Raw genomic sequence first — 15,387 nt, forward strand, 5'->3', positions numbered from 1 at the left:
GCTTCTCTGTGCTTTGTTAACATAGCCTGACCAGTGGCTCGTGCCTTGTAGTGCTTGAGCGCGGGCCCCACTGGTTAGCTAGTTTGCCGCAGCTCTGCACTGCACTCACACGGCGGTTTCAGCTGATAACTGTAGTCGTGGAAGCATAGCGCCCATTCCTCCGGTCCCGTCTCGGGTAAACACTGTTATCCCTGTCAGCACTGTTATCGGTGTTTGCACTGTTATCGCTGTCAGCACCGTTAGCTGCGAGCCACCGTCTAAGCCACCGCCATGTTGAAAGCCGTTGAGAGGCAATAGATATGCTCTGAAATTCGCATTTAGCACCTTTAATATTTTGGGGTGTAATACTCATTGCAGCCTCTAGGGGATACTATCAGGGCTTTTAGTATTGTTGTACACGAATGTCATAAGCATTAGTCTTCCTTGATTTTCAACTTTTAGCTTATATGTTCCTTCACAAGGGCTTTTTATGTTCCACATTAAGAAACAGTAGAATTGAAAAACACACACACTGAAAATGTACTGAAATTAATGAATTCATCCAAAGCACTTCACTAGAGCCATTTTCTGATTGAATGTAAGTGTAATGTAATTTGTAAATGTTTGTGATGTTTGTTTTCTTTCTTTAATGTAATCTAGAGTGGTGATGTCTAAATTGCATAATTCTTTGTTTTGGCATGTATATGACTCAGAGTATGCCATGTGTAGTTAATGTGTCCTGCAATGTAGAGAATCCACAGCTTAACCTATGTACAGCTTAGGACATTTTATAATGTGAATAAAGTTTTATATACAAGTAAGATGATATTTCATTTTTTGAAATCGTCTTTCACTTAAAGGAATAGTCCAACATTTTTGAAAAACAATTATATGCTTTATTTCCAAGAGTGAGATGAGAGGATCAAAGTCAATCCATTGCCTTTGAGTGAAGTGCAGAGCTGTAGTCAGAATATGGTTAGCCTAGCTCAGCATTAAAAGTCTGAGCAGGGGGAAACAGCTAGCCTCTCTGCAAATCGAAGCCTCTTACCTTAACACACAGACATGATATCAATCTTCTCATCTAACTCTTGGAAAGGAAGCAAATAAGAGTATTTCCCATTATGTCGAACTATTCCTTTAGTAATCTTCAAAAGCAGTAAACTAATTTGCTAGGGAATTAAATAGTATTCTTATCGACAATGCTACTAAATCCAGTTGTCCTTAACATTTCAGTAATGTCAGTTTCGGTTTAATTTTGCACCATTTTATCTGTTAAATTAAAAAATGAACACTTTTGGGCATATCATGTGTCAGTATCTTTTGTAACACTTTGGATTCCTTTTTCCTCTATCCCAAAGTCTTGGGAAAATGAAGCAAAACCCCAAAACAAATTAATAATATTCCCTTCATTTGTTTTGCGATGAATGTCAAAATGTGAAAATCATACACTGGGCAACAACCTCTACATTTATATACACATTTGTCTTGCAGTTCTACAAATTAAGCTGAATTCACTAATGTGCCTCTTACAACATGGACCAGTTGTGATTGTGTGAAGTGCCAGATTGTGCAAATACTTGGATAACTAAAGTAAGTGTGGAAAGCTAATTGGTTTTCTCCCCCTCAGTATCTCTGAACTGCCAAGTCTCAAACACAAAACATCTGGTTTATGTCTCTGCAGCTGGGAAACTCCAGAGATCTCTTAACTTCCCGTAACAATGGAGGAGAAGAGGGTTATGTAAGAACTGTATGTGCTGCAATGTTTTCTTATTATTATTATTCATTTAAAAAAAATAATTTATATTTAGAATTTTGTTTTGGACACAGATTGGGCAATGTGAGACAAAAAGCAGCTGGGATCCCCCGAGAAATCACAGAGGGAGGTTAGAGTATATATTGCTGCTACAAACCTCAAGTCAGAATCAGCTCTGCCTGCAGTGCAGAAAGGACTTAGTGAGAGGACTCTTAACTGCCCAAATACACAGGAGCTACAGAATTACTTTCTTTATCATCTTCTGAAGAGAACGTCAGTATATGTGGTAAGTCGTATTTAGTTTTTTTAAGCATGTTAACCAAATAGGACCCTTTGTTGCTTGTTATACTATTTTATTTCTTTATTCTTTTTTGTCTTATTATGCAAATCACTGAATCCCCTCTATAAATAAAATCTGCTAAGACTTGAACCTACCTTGCCTTGCTTAAAAGGCATTTTGTGTGCATCAGAACTACATTTACGTTATTGTCGGAAAAAAAAAACATTTTAAAGGGAAAGTAACAAAAACTTGGGGCTTTACTCAAGTTAGATGCTGCAGCATTTAGAATTTTCCTGAGTAGAGAACAGTAGATTTAAGTTTAGGGTTTTGGGTCAAAGGATGTCCTTACAATCCAGTCATCATGTTCACATGTTGAGAACGGTTTGTGAGGCTGTTCCTCTGTGGAGGAAGTGTCAGAGCATCAAGTCATCCTTTGTTTTTGAGTGTAGTTTTGGTGTTTTTAATAATAAATGCTGATGTTTTATAACATTTAGTGAAAGTGCAAGTTGAAAGTACAACTTATCAGTATAGTAAAAATCCAAACAAAACTATATGTTGATTCTGCTCATAAAGTTATTTTCAGAGGAGGTGAAAGCAGTTTGAACTCTCCATTATGGCTCCTTCCGGCTGGTTGGTCCTGATGCTACAGCTCCTCAGCTGGATATCAGTCGGCATGGCCTGTTTCTGTGACCGATACCCCTGGGGACCCTGGTCCGCCTGCTCCAAGACCTGCAACAACGGTATACAGTACAGATACAGGTGAGACACCAAACAGACACTGGAGACACAGCAAATTCAAACTGAGCCAAAGCAATTGTGAAATGCTGTGATCAAGAACTATTTTCAATCTTTGCTCTGGTGTTTTTAGATATTGCTGTGAGATATAAATCCCCTAATGCAAATGATGCCAACAGCTTCTGTATAATAAAGGGATCTTCAAACGTTGTTGACAGGAATTATAAGTATGATGACTATTACTGGAAGAGCAGCTGCAGTCAGCTGTGTGAGAAATATGACGCGAGAGCTTGTAACGAGCGTAGCTGTCCAATCAACTGCCTGCTGACAGACTACAGGGCTTGGTCTGACTGCTCGCCATGCGCCAAGAAACAGGCAAGAAACACACCAATCACACTGCAGAACCCTGCCATGTTCCCTCTCACAGCTGTGTCTTCACTCTATGCTACAGACTAATTCTCAGCATGTTTTGAATGGTATTCAGACTGGAAATTATGTATACTCACCCTACTGTCCGATGCACAAGTAGAGGCAGTTAGTCACAGCTAGAAATCATTAAAATAGTTTTTTAATCCATTTTGTATAACGTTTATTTATTTGTCAAAGAAAAAGGGGAGAGAAAGAAAAATTAATTCTAATTATTATTGTTTAAAAAACATATGTTTTACTTTGTCCCCGTATATTGGTCTGTCAGTTTCAATTGAAAAAAGTTGGTAATTTGTCAAAATTTGAAAATGTACATTTAAAATGTCGTTGCTACAGTTTCGGACGCGGTCTGTCGAGAGGCCGTCCCAGTTTGGTGGATCGGCCTGCAGCGTGGAGCTGACAGAGGAGAGGCCCTGTCACCCCCCCACAGAGTGCAAGTTAGCACCCATCGACTGCAGAGACGACTTTAAGTGTGATAATGGTAAAAAGTGTTTGAACATGAGTGATGTGTTATACAATAAAGAAATAAAGTGTCAGATGTGCAATCCCTACTGTTTTATTTTGAAAAATCTTAGAATCCCTTACTTTTTTTCAGCCCACTTGTTTAATATCTGATCTGTCACACAGAAAGACACAATACAAAATTGTTATCTTCTACTAAACATCCTTTCTGCTGCAGGACGCTGCATCAACTCAACGCTAACGTGTAACAGGCAGAACGACTGTGGAGATAACTCTGATGAGAGGGACTGTGGCGACTTCAAAATAGTGTGTCCAGCGGAGAAAATAGTGGCCCCCGGGGCTGACCTGGTTGGAAATGGGTAAGCTAAAGGTCAAAAGGTCACTGCTGAGTTTACAATTTTTAAAAGATATTCCTTCCTGCTGTGTTCATAAATTAGCCCGCATTCCTTTCTGTCAAGTGCTCCTAATGTTTCTCCTCTTAAAAACGTTTTTATTAGTACGTCTTGCAGTGTTGCATTACATTTGATCTTCTTCTAGGAATATTGTTGTACAACTGCTGCAAAAATATTATAATATTATATACTGTATATATAAACTATAATCATAATAATTAGAGCCCAAATTGTGTTAACATGAACATACAACATTTGTATTTCATGATGTCTATCTTAATATATTACAACTGAACAATATATTTTTTCACTGGATTTAATTTATTTCAGATAATTATAAAAATAACTAAAATTAACTTGTTGGGCTTTTTTTATGAGATGAGATTGAGATTTGACCCTTCAACGATTTGTGTTTGTAGATTTGATGCTCTAGCAGAGGAGCAGAGGGCAGCGGTACTGGATAACATGTTTATGGGAGGAAGCTGCATCATCAGGAGGCCTCCGTCCACACTGCTCTACCATCGCGTCCCTCACAACTTTGACAGCTTTGACATTAAGGTAGTATTTGAAATATTTAATTGTAAGGCCCTTAAGCCAAAAATATAATGATGGAAAAAAGGCAATATTAATATTAGTGATATTTTCTTGAATTTATGATGGAAACGTAAGCAATATCTCACAGTACTTTTAGTCACCATAGCAATTCTAAATGTAGTGAGCTAATTTGATAATGTGAAAAGGGACTAACAGCACCCTTTTTTTCAATCCAAGCACTGGAAATAACTTTTAAATTGGCATATGTCTTTCATCATTTAGAAAAACCTTAATAAAATCCACTCCCAGACAGAAATCGCCTTACACAAAACGAAATGGAATTACTTTTGTATTTGTAGTAAAATCAGACAAATGTTGAAAAGAGGTGACTTTTGTATCAGCGTTGCCGTCTGTAGTTTCTTTGTGACCATCAGGAGAAACCATGTTCAAGCATTCTCACATACTACACACAGGGGCTTTAACTTAATAATTTGAAAACATTTTAAACCAGTGGTTTGCAGAGAATGTCTTTTCAGCTTTAGCTTTTATTGGTCCTATTCTTGTTGTGATAGACCTTTATTAACTGATGTGGTTGTGGTTGTAAAGGTTGGAGAGCTGGAGGACTTCAGCACCGAGCCCCAGACACTGCACGCCGATTCCATTGACTTGAAGACGTCCATGTCGTCTGGAAGCAACCAACAAAATCAGAATGCCTTTTTCTTCCCCATCTTTGTCTTCTGGAGCAGATCCAGGTCGCAGGTCCGCTCTTACAAGGAAGCTTTTGAAGCTTCAAAGAAAATGGTGAGTGACTCAAACAGCAACGCTCACATTTGCAGTGATACACTTGTGAAGCCCTTCATTCAAGTGATGCATTCATCGACTTACTTTAATTTCCTAGAGATTTACCCTAACCCTTACCATAGCAGTTACAAACCTAAACCTTCTCCAACCTTGAAGCAAGTATTCCCCCTAAAATGTAATCATTTACATCATAGGGAGGTGTAATTGTCATGACGAGTCCCCACATTGTGACTGTGTAATTACATTTATGTCCCCATAAGATTGAACATCCCCACACACATGCAAACAGAAATAGTTGCTTGTATCATCTTTCCTTTCTTCTTATTTTTCCTTTCTATATTTCCGTCCTTAGGATTCCAAGTTTTTTCGGGTGCACCAGGTTCTGCCCGTGTCCACGTTCAAGGTGAGAGACCCGGGGGACCTCGTCCTGTCGCAGCCCTTCCTCCAGTTCCTTCACGCTCTTCCTCTCAAGTACAACTACGCCCTCTACAGGGACATCTTCCAGCGCTTCGGGACACACTACTACAGCTCAGGGAAACTGGGAGGCATATATGACCTGTTGTACCAGTACAACCGAGAGGAGCTCACCAGTTCAGGTACAACAGCACAACTTGGTGGGCAAAATTCAGAATGACAGCCTGGTCTGCTGTGGTAACCCTAAAATATTTTTTCTAATGTAAATCAGACTCATGTTATGTAAATCAGTTATAAACAACAACATAAAACTAATAATATCAACGTCAAATAATAATAATAATAATCAATCCTTTATTAGTCCCACAATGGGGAAATTTTTTCTCTGCATTTAACCCATCCCGGAGGAGCAGTGGGCTGCAATGAAGCGCCCGGGGAGCAACTTGGGGTTAGGTGTCTTGCTCAAGGACACCTCGGCATGTTGCCGGTAGAGGGGTGTGAACCACCAACCTTGTGGTTACGGGACAAGCGCTCTACCTCATGTGCCACAGCCGCCCACAAATAACATTCAAATCTTAAAACCACAAGAATTGAGTATGATCTTTCTTTAAAAATGTGGTTCTGGTCCTGGGTTTTTAAGGTCAAATAATCTTAATTTATTGATAATTCTATTTTTGGAGGTTTGGATTAGAATTTGTTGGCACGCAAGAAACCCCAAATGAGTGGACTGTTGTTGAATAAACAGAACTAGGGGGAAATGTAGTGTACCTGTAATAATTGAATATAAAAGATTACCCATAGAGTGCTATGTATGTATGTTTTGTTTTAAGAGCCTTTTGTATCTGCATCATATTGCTCTGCACTCTTTGTCTCCAACAGGTGAAACAGAAGAGCACACCAGAGGCTGCCTGCGGCGGGACCTCACCTGGACCGTCATCCTCTACACAGAACATAGCAGTGTATCCCGATGCACCAACAACAAGATGACTACCAAATATGAAGGTTTTTTTTACACGATTTACTCACTCTTTATTCTCAACTCTACTGTTCACTGTCTACTGACTGTGAAAAAAACATTGATATTACTCTCAACATGTTCTATCCTTTACTCATTCCTTAAACATTTTCTTTGTTCCAGGCTCGTATATTAAGGCAGCAGAGAAGTCTTACTCTATGGTGAGAGGAGGTCGAACCAGAGAGGCAGCAGCTCTGGCCTGGGAGAGGCAAGGCCCCGCTCCGGACCGAACATCCTACAAGAACTGGGCCAAGTCTGTTCTCGAAAACCCTGTTGTAGTCGACTCCGAGGTTAAATCAAACGCCACTGAAATGCCTTCTGTCACGCAGAAATAAAAAAAAAAATTGATGTTGGGTTCATGTATGAGTGTGTTTGTCCAGGTGCTTCCCATTATAGATCTGGTTCGGGGGATCCCGTGTGCTGTCACAAAGAGGAGACACCTGAGGAAGGCCCTGCTTCAATACCTGGATGAGTTTGATTCCTGCAAGTGCTCTCCCTGCCCCAACAATGCCAGGCCAGTTCTCTCCGGCACAGAGTGCAAGTGTGTTTGCCAAACTGGCACATTTGGCACTAACTGTGAGATACGAGCTCCCGACTACACTTCAGGTATAGCAGGACTTCTGCAAAACACAATGTGCTAATGTACGAGAAAAAAGTAGACAACAAAAGTGTGTGTTCAGGTTTTATTTTAATGATCTCCTCAGTGATTCTCCTGTTTAAGTTAAAACAACACGGAAGTTTATGTTTTGACCTTAAGTTTTAATTATTTAAACATTGTGTCTGAATAATCATTTCCCATTATTCTGGTTTTGTAAAGAGAGAAAAAAATACATTATGAACCTGAAAATTAGCACGATATGTCCCCCTCAAAATGCAGATTGTATTAAACTTCTTGGTGGTGCTTGGGGAAAAGACATGATCACCAATGTCATTAATGTACATACACAGGGGACCATGAATGTCTGTACAACATTTCATGGCAATCCATTGTACTTTTGACTTTGTATCAAAGAACCAGATATTTTTTTTACACTGATGATTCAAACAGGAGAGTGTTGTGTCCATTTAAGCCTTGAAGTGCTTAAACTGTCAGACTTTTACTGTAGAAACATGGTGCCTGAAATAACTCTTTCAACTTGTCAATTTATTAACAAAAAATGGCATTAGGAAATTGAAACTAGTTTACGGTTGGAAGTATGGTTTTCTTGTGGATTGGCTTGTACATTGCACCCATCAACACATGCATATGCACTTTTTTTTGCCTAGGTTGACAATGTCCGTTTCTTCGTCCATGTATTTGACCAATGCTTTGGTCCAGTGCAAGAAATCTTTAATTTGCCGTAGCTTTTCATGGTCCCAAAAGGATGAACCCTTATGGTTTTGGTTACCTGCTGACCTTTTCTCTATTACTACCATCGGGCCTGTGAACTTGCACACAAAAATCAAACTCCATCAAGCTACATTTCAAGACAGTTACTGATTACCTTCATGCTCCCCAGAGGATGAATCCTATGATTTTAAGGGCCCAATGACCTTTCCTCTAGAATCTTAGTCAGGATAAAATCAAATAAACTTGCAAATTTATCAGTATGATCTTGGTTCTGTCCAACACTTTCCCATTGGAAGCTAAAACGTAACTCCATACTACAGTGTATAGATTTTTAAACAGGATTGGTTATTCCCACATTGAAAATGTGATTTGATGTGTATTTTCAACAGAGGCAGTTGATGGTTACTGGAGCTGCTGGGGGCCGTGGAGTAACTGTGGAGCCTCAATGAAGAGACAACGGAAGAGGAGCTGTGTTAACCCCGCCCCCCTTAATGGAGGCCAACCCTGCAACGGTCCTGGCACCCTTGAGGATCCATGTCACATCTCACTCTTTGAGAAGTAGGACGAACGGTTTGCTTGAAATGTGTTGATACAGTCCTGGAAAGTAAAGTTAAACGTTTTAATGCCACACATCCTATGATAGACAGGACTTTAACTCAACACTGCAGAAGAATCAAATTAAAACATTTGTCTTCACTGAAAAGTTAAACATTTTTTACATTACCACAATTTTAATGCTGATATATGAAACCATAGGATGCATTGCTGCTCCATTGGATATTTAAACTCAAATTTACAAAATAGGTAAGCTTATTTTTTTCATCTGTATAACTTTGGATTTACTGTTTTTTCTGTGTTCATGTTTTTGTGTCCAGACAGGAGACCTGTGATAATGATGACGACTTCATGATAGGCTGGAGGGACGAGCTGCCTCCTGGTGTGCAGGGTTGTCTGAGGCCACAGAGGCCCGCCAACAGCTTCCTTAGGGTAAACACTAACCCTCCAGACTGTAGTTAGTGATTGAAATGTACAGTATAAGAGAAACAAAGATGCTTTAGTTCATTTCTTATCAGATAACTGACAAAAACATTGCGAAATACTCACTTCTGCAGTATTGCCTTGTTATTATATTGAAAATAATTGCATATTAGAAAGACTGAAAAGAGTGAAAGTGTTGCCTCTCTATGGAGTCTGAAGTGTGCCACTTTTTAAAAACCTTTACAGTCATTGAATAATTTATATATATATATATATATATGAGACTCAGTTTGTCATAGTTAGAACAGTAGGAAGGTATTATTATGTAATACTTTCTCATAGATAATGTGAAGGAAAAGGAGGAATGAAGTGAGAGGAAAAGGAAGGAACAAATGGAAGAAGGAGTATGAATTGTAAACAGTGGAAGGAGGACAACAAATACTATAAAAAGTAAAAGAAAGATTCACAGGTCGGTTTATATTTGTACCCCTATTCATTTTTCTGGTATTTATTAACTTCCTTCTCTGACAGAAAGCGAAGCAGTATTATAACTTTGGTGAGGATGAGGAGCTCCAATGCTTCACTGGATTTGACCTGGAGGGTTTTCAGTACATCAACTGTCTTCCTGACGGGACGTGGAGTCAACCAAGGGGAAGATGCATCAGTAAGTGTGTTTCTCACCAGAAAAGTGAACAGTTATCAAAGAACTCTGTGATTTGGTAAACATACAGTCAGGTCCATAAATATTTGGACATTGACACAATTTTCATCATTTTGGCTCTGTACACAACCACAATGGATTTATTATTATTATTATTTATTAATGAAACTATGTGATGTGCTTTGAGTGCAGACTTTCAGCTTCAATTTGAGGGTATTTACATCCAAATCAGGTGAACGGTGTAGGAATTACAAGACATTTTATACGTGGTCCCTCCGCTTTGAAGGGACCAAAAGTAATTGGACAATTGGCTGATCAGCTGTTCCATGGCCAGGTGTGTGTTATTCCCTCATTATCTAATTAACAAGGAGCAGATAAAAGGTCTAGAGTTCATTTCAAGTGTGGGATTTGCATTTGGAATATGTTGCTGTCAATTCTCAATATGAAGTCCAAAGAGCTGTCGCTATCAGTGAAGCAAGCCATCATTAGACTGAAGAATCAAAACAAACCCATCAGAGAGGTAGCAAAAACATCAGGTGTGGCCAAATCAACTGTTTGGTACATTCTTAAAAAGAAAGAAAGCACTGGTGAGCTCAGCAACACCAAAAGACTCGGAAGACCAAGGAAAACAACTGTGGTTGATGACCGAAGAATTCTTTACCAGGTGAAGAAAAACCCCTTCACAACAGTTGGCCAGATCAAGAACACTCTCCAGGAGGTAGGCGTATCAGAGTAAATACAGAGGGTTCACCACAAGATGTAAACCATTGGTGAGCCTCAAAAACAGAAAGACCAGATTAGAGTTTGCCAAAAAACATCTAAAAAAGCCTGTACAGTTCTGGAACAACATCCTATGGACAGATGAGACAAAGATCAACTTGTACCAGAATGATGGAAAGAGAAGAGTATGGAGAAGGGAAGGAACTGCTCATGATCCAAAGCATACCACCTCATCAGTGAAGCATGGTGGTGGTAGTGTTATGGCATGGGCATGTATGGCTGCCAATAGAACTGGTTCCCTCGTATTTATTGATGATGTGTCTGCTGACAAAAGCAGCAGGATGAATTCTGAAGTGTTTGGGGGAAATTTAATCTGCTCATATTCGACCAAATGCTTCAAAACTCATTGGACGGCGCATCACAATGCAGATGGACAATGACCCGAAGCATACTGCAAACGCAACCAAATAGTTTATCAAGGCAAAGAAGTGGAATGTTCTGCAATGACCAAGTCAATCACCTGACCTAAATCCAATTGAGCATGCATTTCACTTGTTGAAGACAAAGCTGAAGGGAAACTGCCCAAGGAACAAGCAGGAACTGAAGACAGTTGCAGTAGAGGCCTGGCAGAGCATCACCAGGGATGAAACCCAGCGTCTGGTGATGTCTATGGGTTCCAGACTTCAGGCTGTCATTGACTGCAAAGGATTTGCAACCAAATATTAAAAGTGACAATTTGATTTATGATTACATTACTTTGTCCAATTACTTTTGGTCCCTTCAAAAGGGTGGACCATGTATATAATTTGTTGTAATTGCTACAGTGTTCACCTGATTTGGATGTAAATACCCTCAAATTAAAGCTGAAAGTCTGCACTCAAAGCACATCTTGATTGTGTCATTTCAAATCCATTGTGGTTGTGTACAGATCCAAAACTATGAAAACTGTGTCAATGTCCAAATATTTATGGACCTGACTGTATTTCTGCAACTTCTTAAAAAGTAATTCTCTACTAACGTGAAATCTACGTTAGCTTAAAAATCTGTCCTCCTGTACCTTTAGGGAAACTGTGCCTTCCTCTTGAGATCCCTGATGACATGATGCTGTACCCCAAAAAAGACAATTACAGAGTGGGGGAATCAGTGGGTATGAACTGTAACGTGACAAACATGCTGCCACGGCCTCCAGGCATATACAGATGCAGCGAAAGTCTCACCTGGGAGCCTCCATTACCTGCTGATCTACATTGCACTGATGGTACAGTGGATTGCTCATTTTGAGAATGACAAATTAGGATGCTAATGCAAAACTTTCATGCAGGTGTGTCACAGAATAGCTCAACATATTACAGATAGGGAGATACTCATGGTTCCTGCTATACATATTACTTTTTTGAAGCTTTCTGCAACAAAAATGATCCAGTACTTTAGGGATTCAGGTCAACATGGTTACACAATTACTGATCTTATTTACAGCTCATGTACAACTAGAACAGTATCCACCATGCTGACTTTAAGTCCACTGATCAGAACTAGTTCGTAAGTATTTTTTTCTTGTAAAAGGTATATTTTGGTTTGAAACCCCATCTAATAAAGCAAAAATTGAATCTTTATAAGTGCTGTCTCACTCTGGTGCGCCAAGTCACTATGGGCTCACCACCATTACATCTGAGGTTGTAGAGAAAGGCAGTTGTTGTGGGTGTTTTTCTCCCAACGACCACAAGAGGCAGCAATGAGCCAAGTACGCACCCAAAAAAAAACTTAGACAAGCAACAAAGAGACTTTCTCTTAGTCACTGGATTAGACAAATGAGTCTGTTTTATATGAAAAATACTCTTTAGGAAGCATATGGCAAAGTTGTCTCTTGTTTCTGTGTATTTCCTCTATACAGTGGAACCATTTGTTCCGGAGAGTCAGTGTGGTCCAGGAGCGAAACTGCAGGACTCTAAATGTGTCTGTATTCCACGGGAGAGCTGCCTGTAAGCTTTTATAAATTATTTGATTGTGTTTTTTCTATTGCACAACTAGAGAGAGCAATGATCATGACATTTATTTTACATTTTTTCTTTTATTACATCCCAAAAAAAATTACTGTTGTGATTGTTTAACATAAAACAGTCTCTGTTAAATGTTATTGAATATATGTGGAATTTAATACGTGAAAGCCAAGTGTAATACATTATTGTTTTCTGCCAGCAGCTGACTAACATGTTAGTGTTTGTGTGCAGCTCTCAACTGGAGACACTCTGCATACTGAACCTTGAGGTCGGTGTCACTGTGCCAATGTCACTCTGCTCCTTCCACGCTGGTCGTTGCCATGGCGATCCGCTCTTCTTTGTCAATGAGGGCGCATGTGACACTGCCGATTTGGCCAAACTGGAGTGGGCAAAGTTCAGAGCCACCATGTCCTCTAAGAGCTCTGTCCATGTGCCCTGTGATCTTGACACTTGTTATGAGTGGGAAACCTGTTCTGGTGAGTTTGTCTGATATGGAACTATTTTTACATTCAGTTTGCTGTTTGATGTGAATGTGCTTTTTAGGAGATACTTATTGATATGTTTAAATGATTAAGTGCGAAGTATAAAATTCAATTTTTTTTTTTTTATGATTGGTTCTGATAACATTTTACGATGTGAATGTGGGGCAAACAGATGAGATTCTTGAATGTTTAAAAGGTCCAGTGTGTAGGGTTTAGGGGGATGTATTGGCAGACATGGAATGTAATAGTTATATCTATGTTTTTATAAGTTTATAATCACCAGAAACAAAGAATCATGTTCATTAGCTTAGAATGAGCCCTTCACATCTACACCGGGTGTTGGCTGTATCTTCAACTTGCAATCATGTCAGCGTGAATTCTTGATTCATCAAATCTAAGTATTAAAACTTCAAAAGTAACTTTGTGAACACAAATGACGTTTGACTATTTGAAGACATCACATATATTACTTCACTTTTTTTTTCTAACGTTAACTCATGTCCGTCCACAGCATCTAAGAAATGTGAGTGCAAAGCTGCTCGGGAGTGCCCCAGAGTTCAAGAGCACATGTACTGTGTGAAGCTGACCAGGACCCAGAGGACTCGCAGCATGGACCAGTGTTCTATGGCAGCCATCAAATGTGCCAGCTATCAGTTTGAGATTCTCAACGAAGGCGTCTGTGATTCCAGATGATCCTTCAAAAGCTTTTCTGTGCCGTCGCTACCAACCTCTGAATTCATCTAACATCTGACATTATAGTCATAAGCACATCTTACACTTCGGTATTCTTTGAAAATGTACATTAATTAAATAAAGCTGGGCTCCAAGCACCTGAAGCAACTCTTAAATGTGCTTAAACAGGGTGCACTGTTTTGCTTGGGTTTGATGCAGTTCATGTAGTACACTTTCACAGGATGTCGTGGACAACAATGTATCATCAGATTTTCACCAAATTTAGTATGACAACACCGGAGGAATACTGGATATGATTCCATAATGTATCATACTGCCACCTAATGTCAGATTTAATAAGCAGAATGTGGGGTACATATGTGTTGAGCATACCAAATGTGTGTCATATGGAATATGTATTTTGGGGATTTCCACCAAGTTGGTGTAGGTATATTGGTAGACAAACATGATTGGTATGTCAAATTTGGTGACATTTTAACAGTGTGTAAAATACATGTTGGTAATCTGGGCGTCCCCCACCCTGTGCACAATATAGGCCGACAAGATTATATTGATGCATGCCTTGATATTCCAGGAGATGGCACTATACCACTACTCCTTCAGATCGGACACTAAAGTAGAATGAAGATTAAACATTATGAACCATACTATACAGTTCTCCAACTATGTACTTTGTATGTATATGTAGCCACATACTTCTGAAACATTATAACTGGCCCTTACAAAAACAAACTAAGGCTTCTGTCAAACTAAAACTAAATATACAAAAACTAAAACTTAAGCAAAATTAGGAACTAACAAACACACTCTAAAACTAACTAAAATGAAACCACAATGAAATGTCAATGTCAAAACTAAAATGAAATCAAATAGAAAAAGAAAACCTTTTATAATTTTGATTATATAACTATTTGACATAAAACAGTTACAGTGCCATATAGGTTTCAGTTGCAGTCAATTTTTCATGGAAAATCTGGAGCACAGCAATGACACAATTTGACAGATTTTTGATTGTTCTTCAAAATAGGGTTTAACATATTCCATAAAATTGTTCACTGTCAGTGCTTGACCCCCTAAAAAACAGATAAACATGTCATAGACAGATTCATGAAAGTACACAAGTCTTTAATCTTTTGGATACTGTGGAAAGGAAGCACAGTTATGGTACTTTTACAGCTTTGTAGGACTTGATCTGAGCCAAAGATCGAGAAGGCAGTTAGTCAGTCAAGTCTAATTACAGGAACAGAGTGAAATAGTTAGACTTACTTTACATGCTTCACATGTAATAATAATTAACATTGTTATTTTATTTCTTATGGAGATTTTCATTTCACCTCTTGCTCCCCATTTAAGCATATAACACAACATAATTTACTATTTCTATCCTCTGAATATTTGTCAAACAATGAATTCTTTATTGATGTGACCAAGAGATATCGAGACCCAGACTAGACTAAATGAAATATTAAATGTATAATGACTCCAATAAAATGTGAAAGAGATTTTTTTCCCTGTTTTTGATTTAACAAATTCAAAAACACCCATTTCTCGGGTTCATTAAATGGACACCAAAGAGAATGCAGGAAACAAATACAATAAATAATAATTCCAATAATATGCCTCTTATCAAGTCATTTGTGTCACTGGGACTGAGTCCTTAGGTTGGAATATTCTCACTGCACTGGCAGATCTCTTTTGTATTAGGAAAATAAAACTGTTTCAAATGCAATTTTAC

At 38.8% G+C, this 15,387-nt stretch overlaps 1 protein-coding gene across 1 annotated transcript; it reads left to right on the forward strand.

The window, feature by feature from the left end:
- Positions 1-1,888: 1,888 nt before the first annotated feature.
- Positions 1,889-15,154, forward strand: c6 (complement component 6). The gene is made up of 18 exons (XM_054612433.1): positions 1,889-2,018; positions 2,586-2,771; positions 2,966-3,122; positions 3,510-3,654; positions 3,853-3,994; positions 4,447-4,585; positions 5,168-5,362; positions 5,715-5,958; positions 6,656-6,778; positions 6,915-7,081; positions 7,172-7,397; positions 8,511-8,679; positions 8,997-9,108; positions 9,631-9,763; positions 11,544-11,738; positions 12,372-12,459; positions 12,709-12,953; positions 13,471-15,154. Exons 2-18 carry the CDS (start codon positions 2,626-2,628, stop codon positions 13,650-13,652), a joined length of 2,808 nt encoding a protein of 935 aa, XP_054468408.1. The 5' UTR covers positions 1,889-2,018; positions 2,586-2,625; the 3' UTR covers positions 13,653-15,154.
- Positions 15,155-15,387: the final 233 nt, after the last annotated feature.

Source organism: Anoplopoma fimbria, chromosome 14 (assembly GCF_027596085.1).
Source record: "Anoplopoma fimbria isolate UVic2021 breed Golden Eagle Sablefish chromosome 14, Afim_UVic_2022, whole genome shotgun sequence".
Lineage (NCBI taxonomy): Eukaryota > Metazoa > Chordata > Actinopteri > Perciformes > Anoplopomatidae > Anoplopoma > Anoplopoma fimbria.